The 23,691-nt window shown below is 33.4% G+C and overlaps 2 protein-coding genes across 3 annotated transcripts; one reads left to right on the top strand and one right to left on the bottom strand.

Annotated features, from left to right (window-relative positions):
- Nucleotides 1-9,053: 9,053 nt before the first annotated feature.
- LOC133196696 (E3 ubiquitin-protein ligase Midline-1-like) lies at nucleotides 9,054-11,308 on the bottom strand. Its single transcript, XM_061332555.1, has one exon. The coding sequence runs from the start codon at nucleotides 11,306-11,308 to the stop codon at nucleotides 9,071-9,073; it is 2,238 nt and encodes a 745-aa protein (XP_061188539.1). The 3' UTR covers nucleotides 9,054-9,070.
- A 3,102-nt stretch (nucleotides 11,309-14,410) lies between these two features.
- On the top strand, nucleotides 14,411-22,953 carry LOC133196694 (proline-serine-threonine phosphatase-interacting protein 1-like). 2 transcript variants are annotated; one of them, XM_061332553.1, is made up of 12 exons: nucleotides 14,411-14,549; nucleotides 15,120-15,220; nucleotides 16,055-16,129; nucleotides 16,653-16,794; nucleotides 16,873-16,935; nucleotides 18,527-18,637; nucleotides 18,858-18,903; nucleotides 19,058-19,137; nucleotides 19,221-19,319; nucleotides 19,561-19,657; nucleotides 21,833-21,927; nucleotides 22,562-22,953. In XM_061332553.1, exons 1-11 carry the CDS (start codon nucleotides 14,517-14,519, stop codon nucleotides 21,922-21,924), a joined length of 939 nt encoding a protein of 312 aa, XP_061188537.1. In that variant the 5' UTR covers nucleotides 14,411-14,516; the 3' UTR covers nucleotides 21,925-21,927; nucleotides 22,562-22,953. The 2 variants fall into 2 exon arrangements, with proteins under 2 accessions (XP_061188537.1, XP_061188538.1); XM_061332554.1 differs by having other exon boundaries at nucleotides 22,531-22,953.
- The last annotated feature ends 738 nt before the right edge of the window (nucleotides 22,954-23,691 follow it).

The following is a 23,691-nucleotide window of genomic DNA, read 5'->3' as shown; positions in this document are numbered from 1 at the left end:
TAGGCCAAAATATATTTTTGTGTGACTGTAGGAGTAGATCTAATTATATACTTACGTAGATCTCACCTCTGAAGATCTCTGGAATTGATATCAAATTCCAAAAACCGTATTGGAAATCAACTGGACAAGGATTATCGAGTAAAAAGAGAATTTTATAGCTACCACTAAATGTGTAGGAAGATATCCAATGACAAAAAAGTGATGAAATTCAGACGAAGGTTAAAGAAATGAAAAATGCAAGCGTTAAACCATACTGTTTGAAATAATAAAGTTTGTTAATGTAATTCTTGGCTATAATTAAAGCTAGCGCATATGTAATACAAAGCACGCAAATTGTGAATTGACGCCTCGCCTTGCAGTACATGTACATCTTTTACACCAAGAGAGTATTAAGTAGATAATGGCATTATTTCATGATAAAAGTGTTGTTGTAGCTAAATCTTCTTTTATTAGAAAAGATTTGCTGTTGACTGCTGATCACAGATACAAGAGAAACGTTATATGCCGCTAATGAAGCAATCTGTTACATGCTAGGCATGTCATAAGACCCCTCAATCTGGGGATATTCAAATTTAGATCTGATTTCAAAGCTTCAAATTGTAATGTTATTTGAATTGCATATCTTTATGAAATACAACGTTGTAACGATTCTACAAAAAGATGGACAGTAAGAATGTTTTAACCCTAAGGCCAAAATAAAAAATACCTTTGTTTCCCCTAACGCGACCGACCCAATTAAAACGCGCCGACTGGAAAGTTTTTTTTCATAAGATTATTCAAATATTTTTTTTATGTTTATCAACTTCTATAAAATAAAATTCCATCAAATCTGTTTTTTATCAGAACGACTGATTTTGTTCTGTGATTTTCAAGCGTTTATTGGAAACAAAATAGCGCCTACAACATGTGGTCACGGAGGGTTAGTTCGTGTTTTAAAAGAAAGGCAACGTATCAACCTTATGCCTTTAGCATATTAGAATCCTGCACTCTTGAAACACTTTGTTTATAAAATATAATATCCAATGACTAATTGAAAGTGTTTGGGTTGTATTTACTAGCCTGTCTTAAAATTAAGGTACGTAGAGAGATGATTAGGCCCATATGTCCTCCTCATGAGCAGACAAGGGGCCCGCCTTGTGGAAACACCAATCAATTTCATTGCATTTTATTTAATTTGAGTTTTGATCTTATACACAGTTCATCAATATTCCAATGTTAACTATATGGGACCATAGGAGTTGTAAATAAGTCTGCATATTTCATCCTAATGAATAGAATTCAAAATGTCCTTTCTTCATGCCTTTTAATCATGAGTTAAACTTCGTAACTTTGAAATTGTGTATGACATGTTATCATTTTTAGATATTGTTTCCTTAATTAAATATTGTTAATATGCTTTTTCCAAATAGATTTGAAATTATGATACAAGCTTCCTGAGACGTCCATGTATTTTTTTTTTAATAAGGCCCTGGAAGATGGGTTGTTTCTTTGATTTGAATCCCTTTGATAATTGTTGGGACAACATTTATCTAAACATTTGTCTGGTGAAGGACTCCAAAGTTAGACGTGTACGCGGCACTTTAGGCCATGAGCAGTGAGGATTTTTTCGTGCCAGTATCTGCTACGTAACTGGACCTTAGTTTTTACGTGCCATTCGAAGAACCGGTCGGTCTCAACGTCCCGCATTGGGATTTGAACCTGCAACTTAGAAATAGCTCCTTACTTCGAGACTCCAAAACTAGAAGCACTGCACAATTCGAAGCCCTTGAAAAAGTACAAAGCAATAGAAGCTGATAGTAGGTATGAAAAATATACTCTGGTGTCCAGTCTTTGCGTACCCGAGAATCTTCTAAATAAATGTATTCGATTTCAACAAATTTACTCTGGTATGAGATATTTCGATTGAATAATAGTTGTGAATTAATTTACCTTAAATGTTGAGTTTAAACTGCATTTGTATGGTATTCTAGCAGTTTACAAATCACTTTCTTTTGTACTTAACTTATTTATAAAGATATCATTCCATTAAACTTTAAGAATGTAGTTTCAAAGCTGATGTCAAAAAAAATTATTTGCCTACCTACCTACCTATTTTAGGGTCGGGTTAGGGGAAACAAAGATATTTTTAATGATGGCCTAATGTTTAATAATAGCATTAATTTGGTAATATTAAAATATCCAGAAATAGTGTTTCTCGGTAAGAAAGGGGAGAATAGGAATATACTGTAGTTCAAAATTAATACAAAAACGAAGGCCTAACCATTGGCATGAAATATGTCAGTCAAAAATACCCCCCAGTGAAAGGTTCTCTTTGCTAATAAGGTTGTTGAAATACCAAAAACAACTACATATCTGTCAGTAGCCTGCCTCGGTTTAAAAAATGAGAGTACTCGGAGCATGCTCTTGAGTTTCGAATAAGTTGGGAGAAGTAAGCAATACATAAATAAGGACTGAAGTCATTTTGTGTGTCATACAGTTTAGTTGTTATTTATTAGTTGGCCCTTATCGTCTATAGTCAGTTAAACATCCAAATATGAAACAGATGTGCCAGAATCTTTCGAATTCACTGGGATATATCGAGTCAACATATGAATGGAAGTAACTATGGTCGATTGTTAAAAGTGAATGTTATATCTGAATGTCGAATTGAAGGCCAAAGTAAGTGTTTTCTTTTCCTTGTGTAGAAGGTGTTGAATAGATTGTGCTTTATAGGAATAAAGGACGACAATCTGTATTCATCGAAATTCCAACAGTTTGTGGGAAAACATGGTCTCCAAATAATCTCTATTGAGATTCTGCTGGGCTAGATATTTGGACTGACGCCCACAGAATCTCTAGACAACCACTCATAATTCATGTCTGGAAATCAAGCCCCAACTTCGGCCGACTATAGCAAGAATTATTCATCTAGACGACACTGCCGTTCGCTTCAATTAAATCATTTGGTTGTTTATTTGACTCTCTGTCACTTTTATTTCCACATTGCTTACCGTTTAGGCATGTAAATCCCAACATAAAAATATTCACTGAAATCTCCGTTCAAAATATGGCTCCTTTGACGAAATTGTTTACCTCCTCGCATAAAAGAGTTCCTATAGTCCGTTTTCTTTTATGTGATGTTCAATAGCCATAGTAGACATTAGTTCATAATCACATAGGGTAAAAACAAACTATAGGAACTCTTTTATGTGAGGAGGTAAACAATTTCGTCAAAGGAGCCATATTTCAAACGGAGATTTCAGTGAATATTTTTGTGTTGGGATTTACATGCCTAAACGGTAAGCAATTTGGAAATGATAGTGACAGAGAGTCAAATAATCAACCAAATGACTTAATTGAAGCGAACGGCAGTGTCGTCTAGATGAATAATTCTTGCTATAGTCGGCCGAAGTTGGGGCTTGATTTCCAGACATGAATTATGAGTGGTTGTCTAGAGATTCTGTGGGCGTCAGTCCAAATATCTAGCCCAGCAGAATCTCAATAGAGATTAGGTCTCCAAAGACTACATAAATATTGAAATTAGCTGACATGTGTATCAATAGGTAAAACATATCCCAAGATTGCGAAAAGCTTGCGAGAAGTAAATAAGAATAGTTTGAAGATATATTGAGTCTAAACATACAGCATCATGCAGAATACACCATGAACGCAAAATAAATGACATTTTATGCAAAAATGAAAAACCTGATGAGATGTGTGCCTTAATAATTTGATGTAGGTACCATGTCATTTTCTGAGCTACTGGATATGCATACCATAAAATATAAATATAAACTCTCTCTCTCCCTCTGTTCCTCTTTCTCTCTCTAGAAGGTGAAAAGAGAATTATACTTAAGTTATCCAAGTGTCCGTAATTTCACTTTATTAAATCTGAATGAAGTACCTCAACAATTTATTATATACCAGTGGACCCAAAAAGAGTGCCAATTTTACCATAAGACAAACAAATTTTGATTAAGGAACTTTTTCATTCAAAACATGCAGACTGAAAGGTGCAAAATATTAAAATAAATGTAGAAGTATTTTGAAATGTTGAATGAATTTTTGAATGAGCAAGAATAAGCAATGCAAAGATGTATAGAAATGAGGAAATTTGAAGTTGAAGTCATCTCGTTTGTCAACTTGCCATGTTCACAAAATTGTATTGTTTGTAGGCTTTGTCGAGATCGATCACTGTTCGTTATTTTCACCTTATTCATTGTCATATTATTTTATTGTTAGTTGACCCTTATCGTCTATAGTAAGTACTAAACTTCATAAATATTCTTACAAAAAATGATGCATCGCCGTGTCCAGCAAACGCTCTACAAAGCCCCTATCTTTACTCCCTAGAAAAATTCTGCTGTAAAAGAGAAACTGTGGTGCTACAACATATAATAGAAGTGGAGTAAATCAGATGTGGATCCTCAAAAACTTTAAAAAATCACAATTTTTTCACAAGTTAGTTAACATCACTTACGACTTTTCTACACTTTATATAACCATTCCTCCCGATAAATTAAAAAAAATTAGGCTTTTTGATATCATAGACAGACGCTTCTTCAATAAAAACGGAAATTTTCATATCTTGTGATTGGTCACCAATAAAAACACTTTGTTAAAAAATGACTCTAATCCTACACACAAGTAATCTAAAGATGATATAAATGGATGCTGCAGTTCCTCATTGACAATGTTAATATAGTATTTGGAGACCAGGCCTTCTAACAAACTGTTGGAATATTTCGATGTGCTCTTTTATTAGCCGAGTTGTTTTTATATTCCTATGAAGCACAATGTATTCAAAAACTTCTACGTGAGAAGTAGAAAACACATCCTGTTGCCTTCAACTCAACTTTCAAATACATCGACAACGTTTTATTTATTAACAATAGTTACTTCCATTTATACTCTATATATCCCTGTGAACTCGAAACAAAACATACCACAGAGTCTGTCAAGTGCATGTAATAAGTCTTGCCACTAAGACTGCATGTGTCACATTAGGAACCTTTTTATTTTTCTTTCAAAAATAAGGACGTTAAGTCAATTTAAGTCAAAATTTATCATGACCCCCTTAAAATCCCACCTATTGAAATTGTTCATCATTTATTTATATTTAACCTGATTTGTTCAATAAACAGCAATTATCACCTCATGGTTAGATTTATTGATCTGACTCAACAATCCTGTTTATATCCCAAATATTTACATTTTCAATGTCTTTGTCCGAGATAAAATTACAAATTGTAAAAATACTTTATTTCTACATAAATCTACTGGTTCATCGATAGGCGCGGTAATGAAAAAATCACGTGCGGGGCGGGACAAATAGAGACAGAAGCGGGGCTATTAGCACGGTAATTTGCAGAATCAGGAGCATGTAAATATAAGGAATAACTGTCAGATTTTTTGGATTCATGACGATGATCAATCGATTGGCTTGCGTGATAATTTTATGCATAAACGCCTTCGGCGTTTATGCAAATTATCACGCAAGCCACTCGATTGATCACATCATGAATCCAAAAAATTAGACAGTTATTCCTTAAATAAATCCGGCAAAATTGGCAAAACATCAAGTTAGCAGAATACTTTTTTTTTTTATTATTTTTATAAAGCTTACATAATTGTTGCATTATTAAATACAAATGTCTGCATTAAAGAAGTATAGAAGTGTGTTTGTGTCATGTGCAATCTGATCGCTCGACAAGGCTCGAGGATAAAAAAAATACAAAAATCATAATTATCCAACCACAAACCCTGGGAAATCTTAATGCATTTAAAAGAAAATATTAAGCGTTTACTTTATATTAATGTTTGAAACGGGACTCGGGTGATCGTTCATAAAAAGGTCTATAGACAGGACCAATTTAAGCATAAAGTGAATCTCGCTCTTTATAGTTAAAAATCCACAAATATGTAATCCGACACCTCAGACGTTTTAAGAGAATTTGCGTCACCTACAATATACGAGACAGTTGATCGATTAAATAGAATACCAGAACGACATACTTACAACAACGGGCTTCAGGGAAAAGCAAATTATCAGAAAGCTTAAAAAAATCTCATGTTTAAAAACTAGCACATTCTTACAAGCCTGTTAGGATCGATCTATGGGGAAAATATTAAAAGGCGTTAAGAGGCAAAGTGAAAAGACGTGATAATGCGGAAAAGGGCGTAATAAAGCGACGTGACATGGCGTTATACCGCCAAAAAAGGCGTGATAACGCGAAAAAAGCTTACGGCGTTGTACGCCTTTACAAGGGCGTTATATAATGCAAAGTAAAAAGGCTTAATTAAGCAAAGTAAAAGGCGTTATAACACGATAAAAAACTTTTTGGTAAAGCGTAATAATGTCTTTAAAAAAGTCTTTACTACGCGTTTTGAAAGGCGTTCATAAGGTGTTATTACACCTTTTGAAAAGGCGTGATATTGCGAAATAGAAAGTCTATATGAACTTTCTATCTATAACCTACACAGTTCTATTCTGGGGTATACACCCGAATTACGTCAATTTCATTTCTGTAAGGGAGTTAAGCACCCATTCAAATCAGGAAAACAGTTTGCTTGCTAATTAACATGAGTGAAGATTTCTCAAAAGTGTATTTTCAATTCACGACTAATTTAGCCCCATGCATAAGACTGAACCCTTTACCCCTAGGATACGAACTTCACAATTTTGTATAGGACTAACTGCTCACAAAATAATTTCAACAGTTTGTATCTGGATATCCAGGAGGAAATGTTTTTAAATATTTAATGTATTTTCAATGTTTTACCAACTTAGTCCTACAATCCAGACTCCCGTCTATACCCTTGCAAATAGTTTGTCTGCTTTTTTCCCAAGAGGAAAGAAAAAATATTTTCAAATGTGAAATAATTTTTTAGATATATTACCAGTTAAGCCCCACGCTGCATGCGCCTTAATTCTGGATTTTCACGAGTGTCGACCCCACTTAATACGCATGCAAACAGTTGTCTGCTGGATTTGTAGGAGTATAGAAAAATATTTTGAAATATTGCATGTATTAAGATGGCTTCAATCCAACCCTTCATATAATTATCATTTTTAGCTGTTTTCAAGAGTCGTAATAATGCCTTTTTAAGAGGCACTATAGCTTCTTTTTTAAAACATGTTATAACGCTTTTTGAAAAGGCTTTAGGGACCAAGCAAAATATATCACAATGATGGGACCGGTAAAAACAGGCATGGGACAATTAATTTTTTCATTGAAGAAAACCATGGGACAAAAACTTTTTTTAGTATTAAGTACCCATGGGACAAACACTTTTTAAAATGGGTTACAGTAATTAACTCAGGAGACACATTTATTATATTTAAACATATCCTATCTTTTCAAAAAAGTAAATTGTTCAGAAAATTCATAATATCTTTTAAAGTCAAAGGATGCAAAGTTGCAACATAAATCTTCAAATTAATGCTGCATGCAAAAATTAACAAAGTAACAAACAAAGTTAATAATAAGAGTTATATGAACAAATAAATCATTTCAACAAATCATTCAAAATATACTGCTAACAAATTCTAGAGTAACATCTCTAAAACAACGAAAATCAATCATGTATTTTAAACACGAATGGTCTCTCAAGTTTCATCCATTCAGAAAACTTTCATAGAATGATTTTGAATAAAATATATTTTAAACTAAACGTTCATCAATGTTTGAAATAATTGTAATCTGAAAGACTCATTCAGTTAATATATAAAAGTAATTGTTAAAATTGTGCTTTTTGGGTTTTTATGGTTGCAATAATCTCACGAATATCAAGATATAACCATGGGACAGTAACTTTTTTATAAGTCTAAAGGCATGGGACAAATATTTTTTTTTCAATATGGAAGCCATGGGACATGTAATTTTTTTAAATGAGAAATTTGTTTTGTACCGGTCCCATCATTGTGACAAATTTTGCCTGGTCCCTTACAACGCTTTTTAAAAGGGGTAAAATAATGCCATTTCACCGCATGTTTACACCTTTTCGCGTTATTACGCCTTTTTGCGTTATAACGCCTTTATTGGGGTTATAACGCCTTTTTACATCGCGTTATTACGCTTTTATTTTCTCCCCATAGACTGGTCCTATAAATAAGCTTTCGAAGATTCTCACCCTGTGTGTTCAGTTGATAAGAGAATTGTAGGTTATTTAAAGAACTTCTGATATGAAAATTACTGTGCTTGAGCTTGCCAATGAATTTATTCCTTGTGATTAGTATTAAATATATATATTCATAGCAAGAATCATCAGACATTATGAATATTGAGTAGTTATAGATTTTGAAATCAGGAAATATCATTTTCTCCTTGATATTTAACGTATTAGAGATATCGATAACGCCAATTGATATACTCTTCATTCAAGTGTATTTTTCCATCGAAGGGCATGGTTACTTACATCTCGAATTATTTGATTTTTAATTAGTACAAAAATGATTTACACTCTCAATTTTTTTTTATTGCAGAAAACGTATAAAAATTCCCTACCCTACCAAGTTTCCATTGCAATTTTAGCAATATCTCACCGTTATATATAAATTTTTACTTACATATACTCTTAGTGCTTATCTACATATAATCTAACGGAAACCCTCGACAGCAGCATTGTTTAATGGTCCTTTCTCGACCGCTTCTGTCTGTTAAGTACACATGGCTTTGAAGGGACGGGCATTTGGTATCATTATACTTAACTTGAAAGCCACTGATCAATGACTCAAGTTATAAATGCAATACTAGTACATGTATAATCCTGATTTATAAGGAAAGTAAATACATGTTTAATAACGAAAAAAAGGTGTAAACTTTCTGTCAAATTGAAATAATGATAATTCTTTGAATGCCGCTCAGAAGAAATCGTGAATTCGAGTAATTCAGAAGCAATAACTGTTCCCTTTCCTCTAAAAAAAAAAATTACATAAATAACACAAATAATCGCAGCCTGCGAAAAAAAATCCAGAATACACAATGGATGTACACATCTGCAAATCTTTACGGTTAAGAGACTGACATGTCAATAAATTATCAAGCAGATATGCTGAGTGTACAAAAATTGAAAAATTCAAGTAAATATGTTATATTTTTCTCTTCGGTAATTTGAAAATTTTCACAATATTCTTCTCGCCCTTGGGCAAGGTCAAGTGATGCTGAGTAACGAGTAGTCGGTCCCCACCGGGGCTGACACACAACTTATGAGGATTGTTGACACCGTCAATTACTATGGCTCCAATTATTTCCCCTTCAGTGGACATTTCAAGAATATTGTGTGAGCGATTTCCTGCGACAAAAACACGTGTTCCATGAACAGCGACTCCTCGTGCCCCTTTCAAGTGGTGGTATCGAACCTCCCATCGCTTCTCCCCTTTGGTTGTCAGGGATATCACAGATTTCTTATACTTGTCAGTTACATAGAGGTTCTTTCCTTCCTTGTCGACTGTGACGTAATCGGGGAAGAAAAACAGATCCTGCCCAAACTGATCTTGCTTGAAAACATGAAGTTCGCGTCCATCGCGCGTCATGATCTTTACGGACGGAGGGGAAGTGTAGCATGAAATGGCAAATAAATCTTGAGTACATCCAATGCCAAAACATTTTGCTCCAGTTTGAAAACCCCCAGTTAGAGAAATATCGGAATCTCTTACGGAAAATAGTAAAACTCTCTTTTCTTTTGGTAGAGTGACAGCAACTTCAGTTCCACTGCAACTAGCAACATCGTAAGGTCTGACTGATAATACTTTCTCAGCTATCCATTTGTACTGATGATCAAAGAGCTTAAGTTTTCTGTGAACTTGGTCAACAAGAATAATTCGACCATTTCCAATAAATACTGCCCCGGTGAGGGAACAGTTTTCTCGGTCATTCGGTGTTTGTCCACGGAATGTGCTGTCGAGAGTAGCTATTCGGACAGTAGAGGATCTCTGTTTCCTAGCGCTACGATATGTACTTAATTTCTGTGGCGTGGAGGATACCGGGGTATTCACGATTGGTGGAAGAACAAGGTTCTTGAAATCCCTCAGATCCTGAATGACGGTCTCTTTCTGTCTTTGGTAATCCTCTTTTTCAATCGTAGGGCGACGTTCGTGTTCGACATCTTCCTTGACTTCGGTCATCAGAATTGTGTCCGCTCGAACCGCGTACGATGGCGGAATAAGAATGCTTTGTCGGGCCACAGCAAAACTTCCCAGCTCCTTTAACTGTTGCAGAACAGTTGGTAAATTTTTGTCTGGTTTAAAATCGACATAGACGTCCTTAAGTTGGTTCGAAATGTTCTTCAATGTTTTCTCGCTAATGCGTGTTTCCTTCTTTATTTGCGCAATGCAGGATAGCAGGTCGGTATCCGTACCATGTTTAAGGGCGTTTTTCAGAAGTGCTGCAGAATTTCGTGTTGTGCTAATGATGCCTTTACATGTCTCTTTCTCTGTCTCTAAAATTTCCATTTCTATCCTTTTCAGGTCTTCAAGTTCTTCTATGATGCGGTTTTCTTGAGCATCTAGTACGTCGTTTATTTGTTTTCTAATATTTGCTATTTGGTTCCTCACGTGTTTGGCTGCATCTTCAAGCGATTCAACACAGTGCTTGCGATTGTCCATGATTCGGACTGACCAATCCGTCTGATGCTTCAAATTCTCTATCAAGGCACGACTCTCGTCTTTATGTTCAGCTGCTGCCTCGTTACACGTCTTGACGCTCGAACATTGTCTGTGGTTGACTGTCACACAGGTGGCACAAAGAATGGTCCCATGGTCATCGCAATAGAAATCAAGAAATTTCCCATTGTGATCTGGACAGACTGCATGTATTGTGGTGCTCTTGAAGGGATGTTGTTTTATGTTTTCAATCTCAACTACTTGATGGGACTGTGTAAACTTCATGCTACCATGGACTTCATGACATTCATGGCATAAAGCCTCACTGCAATCATCACACCAGAAATTAGCGAGTACCTTCCGGTTTCGATGTAGACAAGTATCACATCTTCTGTCTTCTGCGCGCAGTTTTGCGGCATCCAATAATCCATTGATAAAATTATTGACAGGCAAGACATTTGCCCAAGACTCAACCGGAACATGAATCGGTCCATCGATAACACGTTTGCAGACGGGACAGCTAAATGATTTGGGTGGGCGTTGGTCATGCGTACTCTGGAGAATATGTTCAGAGATACAGTCATGGCAGAAAGAATGAAGGCAAGAAAGCGTGCGAGGATCACTAAAATCTTCGGAGCATATCGGACATATGAGGAACTCTTCTGCAATATCACTTAGATCAGCGATGCTGCCAGCCAGACTTCTGTGGGTTAGACGATAGGTCATCTGTAAGGGAGGTCAAAATGTTTTGTAGTGTATTTTTAATTTCAGAACAATAACTAGAATGTACCCTATCGTATTTATTTTGCTATAATTGAAGTTAAGCAGAACTGTACCATCAAGTTCATTATAGCGCAAGCATGTCGAGTTGTACACTGATATATTTTTTTTGGATGAAACAACATAGACAATATTATTACATGAGTATATCACCACAAAAAACCACTATGATTACATGTACAGCAATACAACTTCGCTGTTTCCTTCCTGATTAAATAACTAAGGTATCTAAATTATATGGGTAGTATTTACTTTGAAAGTACAAAAAATATTAAATCATAAACATTTCAAATATCTTACCTTATTCACCGTTGATATTAAACAAATTAAACATTATTTGTTAGGGACTTGTCATGAGAATCGTCATGGTGAAACTGGGCACCAAAGACCACATACATGGTTCTACTAAATAATGGACAATAGAGTCACTTATCTGAAACATTGTTTCTCACAAAAGAACGTTTCGAATTGTCTTCATTTAAACCTTTTTGTTTATAAAGACAAAGGAAATTTTCAATGTAGCTTTAAAATTTGCCCTTCTTTTTAAATGAACACATAATTGACAATGGCTGAATATTTATTAATCACTTTCGCATTTTTTTAAGATGAATGTCCGTAAATCATGAGCATCAAATAAACTAAATTATTATGTCCAGATATACACTACTAGAAAAAGATGTAAACAAAGAATTTGTGAATGTTGAGTATCGAAAGACCTCAAATTTACTTGCCTGTCATGTGATTTTGTATATATCTAAATGCTAGCTTATGGACCAGCTCCCTTTTAAAAAAATAAATATATGATCATGAAAAGAAAACAAACTTCCAAATCCAAGATGAAATTTAAATAAGGTCTCTGAAAATCGGAGGCAAGTTTGAAGATTTTAGAAATATCACAATAAAACTGAAATAGTAAAAAAAGAAAAAGACTGTTATCAAGTTTTTTTTAACGGAAAACAAATTATTATCTCATTTGATCTTCATTAAACTTGCATAATGTAGAGGTCCGTGGCTCTCCATTGGACAGTGTGTAAATATAAACAAAATATGGAAAAAAGTGTAATCAATTCCAAATCCTTAATCCCACATAATTGTAAAATTGTTAAAATATACCCTTTATGGATCACCCGAGAATTATAATAACATATTGTAAAATGAACGGACACAAAAAGATAAAAGTTAAGTTTTAAATTTTATGCTGCTAGTACTAGTAACTTTACAAACGTTTTACTTCCTCGATCTACACATGCTTCCTGGTTTGATATAATTGATCAAAGATTAGGGACCTTGCACCACGATTTATCATATACTGCACTAAGCATCATGATATACAAATATACAATAAAAATGATCAACGACACGAACAATACTAGTAGTCGGGACGCCCTGTCCCTTCCTCGAGTTAAAGATTAGAGGGTCATCAAAACAAAAGAAATACATGTAGAAAAACAAGAACAAGTAGCACTACAACTAAACTACTTAACCATATATGTTTACAATTTTACATGTTTCATTTTAAAGTTGAAAACCATTTGATTTGAAATAATTCCGGACTTCAAACTCGTTCCAGCCTGCATGTCTGATGTACTCATGTGAAGTGCAATTTACGTAGTTGAACAAATTAATTATCGCTAATTAATTTTGAAAATGTTAGTATATAATACAATGTCGTATTCTTAAAATAGCGTAACTATAAATGATGAGAAAAAAAAAAACAATTTGAAAAGATTATAAAGCGTTAAAAAAGGGGATTTGGATCTCTTTATTAATTGTGAAATATAATCGGATAATACGAATACTAAACAATTATGTAAGCAATAATTACAAATTCTAGGACTATCTGAAAATTGAAGTAAAGTTTACACTACTGAGAGAGAATAGTTTTGTTTGTCAAAATCAGGAATTGGGCCTAGTTTACGTTCATCCTGGTGAAGTCATTTAGTTTGTTACATGTAATACCATTAGGGCGGACTTCCGCTTGTGCATTCAGAATTTCTCTGAGCTGCCAATCTTTGGTTATGGTCAATAACCTCCATGTCACCTCTACTGGAAATCTCCCGTTTCCCCATTACATACTGCTTTTGACAAACTTTGCAGCTGAAGAGATATACATAATTGTCAGGACAGGACAGATTCCCTTGTATTCTGTTGCTGCGGCCTGTAACTGGCCTGTGTCAGAGCTGTGCTTACTGAGAAGACATCTTCTGCCAGAGTCCCCATGCCTCGAGCACCTGTAGGCAGCCATTGGAGGTTCCTTAAGACCTCTACCATTCTTTTGTTGGCATATAGAATTGGCAGGTTCTTTTTAATAATATCGTTGAGATTCTTAAAGATGGTCTGTGGTTACCAGTGGAACCCCGGTGATATTGTCTTTCTCTTTGTAGAGTAAAAACGTTTGTCTATCGTGTCCTGCCATCTCATCAACAGATGTTTCTACGGTGTGGGCTTTTAAGCCTGTCTTTCATATATGGGATTCAGGGGGATCTCTTCCTGCATGATACAAAGCACAGGATGAAGAGATGCGGCGAATTCTGGTGGCTAGAACCTTAGGCTCACCCTTGATATTAACATTTGATATAATGATATCATTAATTGATGCAAAGCCATCTCCATTTATGCTACATAATCCCATTAACAGTCTTTGTTTGACTGCAATATGTCAAGGAGGATCGAGTGTGTGAAGTTTCTATTTTCACTCAGTCTTCCGCTTTACTGCTTTTTCTTCTATTTACCTCTTCTCAGATATAATCTACAGTTACCATTGAATCATAACTGTCCCCTTAATTCTCAAAAGGCTACTTTCTAGATGACGTTACTCAACTTCAAGTTACAAGTAGTTTGATTTTGATAGACACTTTAGAAAAATTCACCAGCATTACGCAATTGATTGGTGAACTTTGAGATTCTAAAATGAACAGAAATGTCGCCACAAGGGGAACTATAAATGGAGAAGTGGGTGAAATAATCCCGAATTAGCGGTGGATAAACAGTGTAGTGTATACAGCCATGAAGCTCTAGATAGTGTCAGTCTGTGTATTTAAATGCTGAAATCGTGTCCTATATCACCTCAGTTTTGAACTCTGTTAATTTTATTTAACTTCCTTGTGTTTTGTTACTTGACAGTTGGTCGTTGTATGGGTCTAGTGCAACCACGATGATGAGAACGAGATATAAAGATTCATTCTGGGTGAGTCAGTTTTAATACTGTTTTGTACACATGTTGTTTGAAGATAAATAACAACATTCATCAAGGCAATGTTCAAGCTCTTCGGGCTTTTTATGTAGCATTTCATGCAATGTATGCAAACTAACAGTAAACATTGGTAAACAAGTGATCGAATAAACACTATGCAATAATCAATATTGACAGTAAGTTAAAAAAAATTATCCAAAGCAGCATATTTTTTTCTTTAATTCAGAAAATGCTTGTCTTCTATTTTTATGTACTCTTTATTTAAAGGTAAGTATCTTAGCACGATAAAAATGTACGATAAAATCACATCTAACTAAGAATGTGAGATTAATCAAAATGACATAGAATTGTAAACAAAGAGACTTGTCCCTTTTTGCCAAATAGTGTATTCATGATATGTCAATGTATGATGGTGTTGTCAATAAATGAAATGTTAAATAACACTAGTTTAATGATTGCATACTAACTTTCAATGCGAATTGAACAAAATGAACGTCAATAATGATAAAATTGATATTGGACAGCTTATAAACATGTAGTAATTTTGGGTATCTCGGTTAATAGGACACTGACATTAACAGTACAAGTGGATATGATGAACTGAAGAATCGAATGAAGGATGGGAAAAAACTGTCCAACGAAGTGGAAAACTATTTTAAACAGAGGTTAGAAGCTATCAGATGACAGGTTTAGAGGCTCTCTGGTTACATTTGGTTCGACAGCTCAGTATAACACAATCCACCCGTCAGCGATCTTGTGTAAAGTCGTTTAGGATGGAGAAAATTACCTTTTAAAACCCCCGTCTTCCACATAAATCAACATGCATGACTGAAAATATATATATATATATATATATATATATATATATATATATATATATATATATATATATATATATATATATATATATATATATAAATGTATATTATTGAATAATTATATCATATGGCAATTATGTTAGGCTTATTATAGTTTTAGTATCTGGTATTAAGGTGTTAATACTCGGGTTGCAATTGCATATTAGGTCATTTTTTTCTTGTCATAGCTAGTCTTTTATTTAAAATAAAAACTTTAAAAAGATCATATATTGAATTAATTTTCATGCCGGAAATATTTTATAAGCATCTTTCAGACTTTGAGAGTACTGAAAATTTCACAATTAAATTAAAATAAATTATACTGGCAGCAAAAACATTATTCTCATCGCCTAAGTGCATCCTCGTGACCTTTTTAAAAATATTTCAATGTACATATATTAACGAGACCTTTGTAGTCGTTTTGAAAATGTTCATTATAATCATTGTGATAATATTTTAATAAGAAATCAATAGGCTGAACATATGCTTTTGACTAGCTTCTATTTTCAAGGAGAGTAACCCGCTGTTCAAAATAATGACTTTTTGATAGTTTTTTTTTTTTTTTTTATAAAGACTGGAAAATGTACATGTATATCATTTCAAAATATTATAATTATTATTATAAAACCTAATTTTCTCCAGAGCCAAGATCGAAAAAGATTACTCCAAAGACTTACAGAAGCTCGTAGACAACTGCAAACTGAAGGTGGAACTAGGGTAAGAATACTGCAAAATGGAAAAATGCCTGGGAAAAGTATAAGGAAAGTAGTTTTTGTGTGAAGTCTGAGAGAAGTTTTAGAAATGGTCAAGAGCAGTCGAATAGATATTGTTCCTGAATCACAAAGACGAACATGTAATAAACACGATCATTATTGGTAAAGTAAGACACATTAAAAACAAGAAGTACCAAAAATTGGTGTTCTACAATTTATAGTAATAAAACTCCGTTTGCGTACGACTATAGTCGTGCACTTATTTCAATTTTCAAATGAAAGTCAGTAAATGCACCGCATAACAGGAATTTGGTAAAAATCTACATTGTTTAATTGTGCTGGAAAGGAAGGTCAATATATATATATATATATATATATATATATATATATATATATATATATATATATATATATATATATAATCCCTGTCAAAAAACCCTAATTGTCACTTTTTTTTGCTTATAATATTGTAAACTTAAGAATGGAGATCGTTCATGTTTTAAGTGTAACACTTGTAACTATTTCAGATCACTAGAAAAAGCATGGATGGAAGTGAAGTCGGAAACCTTAAAAATAGCACAGATTCACGAGAATGCCGGAGTAGACTTCGACAAACTGGCCCAAGAAATGTCCTCATTTACGGAGGAACAAAAGCGACAAGTGAAAGCCGTAAGTTATAGAATAATTAAACTCAATAATGCAAGTGTCCTCTCATATCGCTTTTAATTAATATTTTTATATTTTTAGACAGAAGACACTGTTCAGAAACTACATAACAATCTTAAGTCAACATACAGCAAACTTACAAGTGTAGGTATAGTCAGTATTAACATTCATTGGAATCCAATTTGAATTAAGAGTATAAAGTGGGGATGGCAATTTGTAACCGGTTAACCGATTACTCGGTCTGAACGTTGATAATCGGTTACAAAATCTGTAATCGGTCAGTCGGAAAAAGTTTTTTAAAATGTGTAATTACTATATTTGATTTCATAAAATTTTATTTCAAATTCTTTGAAAAGAAGAAAAACCAAACTGATTCGTAATAAGTTAGGGATTCGAACTATCTAAGTAAGTTAATTTGGAGATAATTAATTAGGTTCCCCTAGTTGATACATGTACCATTTCGGTAATTGATCAGTCTGCGAAGTGTTATTTACTTCGTGTAAGTGTCCAACCTATCCTTAATTTATGGAAAATAATGAAATCACTGTTGAGTACTGCAAACATAGTGAACCTGCTTCAATTACTTATCTTACCCCGTATACTGATTTTCAAGTTTCTTTATTCCCTTAGCCAACTGGCTCATCAGAAGTATACTCTGTATATATTGTCAAGTAAGATTTTCAACTAAAAAATGTAAAATTAATTAATGGTTCTAATCAAAGCAACAGCAAAGATATGCGACATATGACTTGAGAACTTGTTCATGTCTTTGATATATAAGGCATGTTTCGTGTTTCTTTAAAAATTTCTTTAAAATTTAAATAAAATTCATTATGCGTTTTGGTTAAAAATAAATAGAATATCACGGATGTCTTTCTTAGTTATTTGTATATAAATATAAAAGCCTTACTCGAGAAAAACCCAACATGTATTTATTAAGAATATCAATGCCATGTTTATTTTGATACGATTAACCGGTTAATCGGTCGGAACGGTTATGATTGCGGTTAACCGATTGGCAAATCTGTAATCGATACCATCCCTAGTATACAGTATTCATCAATCAATATTTGAGTATGCATTATAACCAAGTTATCATTAATGCATCTGTGGTCAAATGTCAGTTTTATGTTGAATAAAATTAAAGATTAAACAATTTCATGAGAATTTCATATTATAAAGTAATATTCCTACTAAATATATTTCAGCTAAAGACTGTTTTGACAGCAGCAAGTGATAACCAAATATTAAAACAAATGTATGATAAAACATACTCTTTTGGTAGTATTTAATATAAACAAAATAAAATCTTAGGGGATTTTTCTACAGGCTGTATTGATTCACGTGTTTGAACAGCAGCAAGTATAACAACTAAAATATTTTAAATTTTTGCTCTTTGTTCCTCAATCAAACGTTTTCTACTTTCACATTCAAAATTCATGTACATTTATATCTTGTCGCTTATATTTTTTGCACATACATGTTGTATTAAACAAATAAGATATTAATAATTGAATGGTATACTTATTTGACTGTCTTCTTTTACTTTATATTATATTTATAGGAATCTATGCGACTCATATCATTATTTTTGGGTAAAGACTTGCTTAAAAGTAATCAAAAATATGATCGTAATCTAATTTTTCAAGACCGAAAATATTTTGTTTAGCAGAAAAGCATTTTAAACTTATAATCACAGTTTAACGAAATGCAATACTTTTCTCTTTTTATGTAGCAAGAGAAAACTTTCCATTTAAAAGGTGAAGATTATGATAAAGTACAAAATTCACTCAAATTTACTGAGAACAACAACAGAGGACAACCAACCACAAAAGAACTGGAAAAGGTTAGCTAATCCACGATATATAAACCAGTTCAATAAAACTAGGAAGTTGACTCTAACGTTTGATAAATGAAACATACTTGCAAGACTTGTTCATTTTTCCTTTTGTTGAGGAAGGAAACAAGATAACTTGTTTACATATGAACTTGTACTGATAAACATTCCTAGAAAATCGTTTGAAAAACTGCTATTAAAATCCCATTTTGTACTTTCTTATTCACAGCTTCGAAATAAAGAATTAAAAGCTAAAGATGAACTAGACAAGAATGGTAGGGAAATAACCGAAATCCTTCAAAGAGTCAAACTCTGTTGCCATAATATATTACAGTAAAATTTTACTAGACCCTATGAACCAATAACATTTACCTATTTTAAAGTATCACTCTTATTGCAATGCATTAGATAATTCCTTTTCTCCTTTAGAATCGTCATACAAAAGTCTTTTAGAAGAGGTAACCAAATGTAAAGCCGCATTTGAGAAAGAAATGACAAAAATGTGTGAGGTAGGTAGTAAAACCAATCAAATTCAATGTACTTAAACACTCTAATGAACACGTAATCCTTGTAAACTGATTTAATTTTTCAGATTTTCCAAGAGCTAGATGAAAAACGAATCGAACACACCAGAGAGAATTTGTGGAAGTGCACGAATGTTGATTCTCGTATCTGTGTAGATCATGACGAGGTTCGCTATACTGGAATTTCTTAATTTATGTTAACGGTTCAGTTTGCTATATCTACAGTTTAATGTACCATTAAATACCATTAAATTTTCATATTTCCCTAATGACAAACCCCTGTTTTAAGTATTATTGAACCATCGCAAGTGATGAACAGTGGAATAAACGAGAGATATATAAAGATACATTTTTTTTCAATACATGTACTAAAAATAAAATTTACCAGGCTTATGTTGTATATTTCAGTGTGCTGAGAAAATGCGGCTTATTATAGAACCATGTGATATTGACAAAGATATACAAATGTTTATCAAGAACTGCAGGACAGGCTCAGAAAAGCCACGTACGTATGATATAGGAACATTATAGAGTACCTTCCGTAAAATCACAAACAAAATAAATTCTTTATCATTATAAGATGGCATTGGTGTCCGAAGTCGCAATAAAAAAATGTTTCAGAAAAGGGGATTTTTATTATCAAAATTTGTATATTTATCTGACACTTCTCTGAATCCTCCTTTGACCTATAGTATACAACCACCTTTGTCCATTGTTTTTCTCTGGACGTTTTAGCAATGCTGCTATTGCCTTCCTTTCTTTTTAAATGTATCTACAGCTTGCAGTAACAGGAGGAAATTGAGCACTATAACTTTCCTATCGCTGTACTTCTGCAATGGAATGAAAAAACTTCAGGTCTACTGTGCTACAATATATTCAAAAAGTTGTATAAATCAAATGTAGATTCTCAAAATCTTCAAAGAACTTTTCGAAAAGTTAAATCCCTAAACTTTTTCAAAATCAATAGAACAAAATATGTTTTTTTTTCAAAGCTTTATACAACCATTCCTTACGATAAATTTAAGACCAAGTTTTTGACATAATAGAAAATATTTCCTCAATAAAAATAGAACTCGTAAATTTTTCATATCCTGTGATTGGACATCTACAAAATTACTTTGTTAAAAATCACACAAGTACTCTGAAGTTGATAAAAAAAAAGATGCCAGGGTTCATCATTGACAATATCTGTGTTGTCTTTGGAGACCAGATCTTCCAACAGTCTGTTGAAATTTCGATTGGCAACAATTTTACTCCTTTATTAGCTGACCTGTTTTTATATTCCTTTGAGGCAAAATTTATTCCAAGAACTTCTACATGAGATGAAGCAAAACTCTTGTTGTGGTCCTCAACTCGACATTTAAATATATCGACGTGAAACCGGAGGGGAGACTGTATGTTCCACCCTTGTCCGTCTGTCCTTCTGGCAGTCTGTCTCGCTTGGTTTTCTGCACTTTCTTTCTAAAGGCTTGCAGATATTGAGCTGATTTTGTTGGTTTTAAGATCTTCCTTGATGCGTTACAGATGAAGGTTTGCATTATGTTCTACTTATGAATCGATGATTTTTGACGGAATTACGGCCTTTTAAATGTTTAAAGGGGCCCAGATTACACTTGCCGGTAGGGTTCTAGTATTACTTAAGCAATACTCAGAATGCTTGTTCCACTATCAGATGCATTTGCTGTTTAAGTCTCCCAACTGATTAGATTCAAAAGAGCAGACACTGAGTTGGATCAATTTTTAAACCGAAACAGACTACTGACAAATAAGTTGATGTTACAGGGATTTCAACCGCCTCGTTTATAGTCATCTTTTTGCAAATTATGTGATCGTTAAAATAACCTTGTTTGCAAATACAGCCTATCATTGGGCCGTAATTTGTCTGACTTTTTTTCATACCAGTTAGGTCATTGTTTTTATACTAAATTTGACTACGGATTACTCCGTCTATCTGATCAATGCACAGCGGGTATGACCGGTCGACAGGAGACGCTTACTTCTCCTAGGCACCTGATCCCACCTCTGGTGCTACCAAGGGACCGTGTTTTCCCCTGTTCACGATTCGTATTCTTTACTGTATGAGATTGATCACTGTTCGTTATCTTCACGTTTTACATCACGTCTGTATGTGGTGCATCTCAGTTCTAACTTTATCTGGGCTACACTTTCTGTAGAGAAAACTGTCTTAAGAAAAAGGTGCACCCCTCTCTTCTGCGATTTTTTATAGCAAAATCTGATGAAAATGGTCCCTTTTTGAGTTAAAAAAAAAAACTCGTCTTATACATCAACCTATATCATTATCTGTTACTAGTATACGCTCATTCTGATATGCAGAGAGGCTGTTGAAATCTAGCCTCGCCGACTATGAGATTGTGTTATATTCCCAGACTTTTATGTTGATATCAAGGGATAAACAATTCCTTAAATGTAAGTCAGTTAAGTATTTTGAAATGAGATATGGCGACATATAAAATCTCCATTGGTGCAATCATAACAGAGAATTGGTATACCTCCCTTAGACAAGATTTCCACTGATATTAAAATGAAATTTGGTGTATAAAAGTGCCTTGAAATTTATAAATTCTTTAGCGATTGTGCCATCATTTTATCACCTGTTATTTATTCGTCTAGTTTTCAATATTTTTATGCATCAAATAAGAAATAGTTTGTTCATTTGTAGCTGATGTAACGTTTAAATCCGGCCGTGGTCAACCTCTAAAAATTCAATTCGACAGTGGTGACCATTTATATTCAGAGGTCAAGCTGACGTAACACGTGAGTGTGTTAAAATTATTATTGTACACAGCACCAAGCACATAGAAACAAATGAAAACGTGTATTAAATTAAACAATAAATGCTTTCTTTGGTTGTTAGTAGGGTAATTAATGTTGCAGCTGTTGCAGAAAAAACGCATAACCCACGTAAGCGGTTATGTAATTTTTTCTGCAATAGCTGCAACGTCATTCCTGTACTAACAAACAAAGAAAAACATTTTATTGTTTATATTTATATCTGTGCAAATAATCATTTAAAGTAGGATTTAGTAGATGAAATAGTTTATTATTGATATGAACGTCATTGTACGTTTCGTTGATGGAACAGCCACTGCTCAAGAAATCTGTAGAGGTGATATGCTTAGTGCTGTTTACTGACTGATAAACGACAATGATTTTCTTGAGAAATAAAAGAGATAATATTCAGTGGATGTAAATATTCACTCCTCATAACAACATGAGACAAATAAATTTTGACACATTTTTAATAAAATTATTTTTATTAAATGTGAATATATTCTCAGTGGTCATTCACCTGTAGAACTAATTTTTTATGGTTGGGGATATATTAATTATCTGATAAACTTTCAATTTGATATGCAGAGATCTTTCAAGCCCATCCATATTTTGACAGATTTGAACGTCTTCTTGAAGACGACATCAACTCTACAGCCATGCAGCTACAGTTTATTTCCAGTTGACTGTTATTTCTTGTTAAACATTACTAGTATTGAAAGTTAAGTTTTTTTTTTACAATCAAAGAATGTTTTAATATACCGTTATACGTACAATTAACTTTGATGTCTTGCACCTTGATTGCCTGTCCATTCAATCGCCACTTCTATATGTACAGAAATCCGAAGTCATCTTACAAGACTCAAACATACATGATATCACTTTTTACAATACTAGGATCTGTATGTCGAATACTAATGCATTAAGTATTATGTTAGACAATAAATCATATATGTGCCATGTTATATTTTCATGTGGTTGTTTCTTAAATAAACGTTAATTGCCAATTCTGTTTTCTGCATTCTCATTTATATTTAAATTTAGGATTTTTGAAATTTCTATGACAGGAAAATGGATATCAGTTTAGGAAAAACTAACAATATGTATCAAAAGTATCCAGCTGTTTTATCAACTTTATGAAATGCGTTTATATAATTATCAGGTTTTATTCTCTCGGGTCGATCTCAGCACCCACTAAAGGGATTTCCTGACACTAATAATAAATCTTTCCGGTATTTATCATTCGATGTTCCCTTGTATCTATTGAGGAAATCAATCAAAAATATCCAACAGGTATTTAATTATTTGATTACCATTTACTCTCCATAGAGTTAGTGTAACTAAATCTATGCAAACCATTATTCAAATAAAATTAATAACATAGTCAGGATATTACTAGTATCTTCTTCGAAACATTTCGGTTTTAGAATTTTGGTTTAAACAAATTACATTTGAAGTTGCATAGAGGAATGGTTGCGCAATAAATTTACAGTTGGTACCAAGCGGGAAGTAAAGAAAAAAACCTTTCCTCTGATATAAATTCGTTATCCCTATTGTGGTTCCCAGAGCTACGTACAGCTTGAATGGAGTCCGCAGCTATGTTAAGGCTTCCCGAAGCTTTAAAATGCGCTCAAAACATACTATGTCATTGCGAGGTCGTTTTTGGTTTTAATTTATAAGTATTGAACTTAAGTACTTCCAATTTATATAGAGGGTTTCCTCGGCTATATATTAACATATTTGTTATGA

Source organism: Saccostrea echinata, unplaced genomic scaffold (genome assembly GCF_033153115.1).
Source record: "Saccostrea echinata isolate AGI-Se365-2 ecotype Australia unplaced genomic scaffold, CSIRO_AGI_Sech_v1 ptg000030l, whole genome shotgun sequence".
Lineage (NCBI taxonomy): Eukaryota > Metazoa > Mollusca > Bivalvia > Ostreida > Ostreidae > Saccostrea > Saccostrea echinata.
The sequence above is the reverse complement of the archived record's forward strand: the minus strand, read 5'-3'. Positions and strand labels throughout refer to the sequence as shown.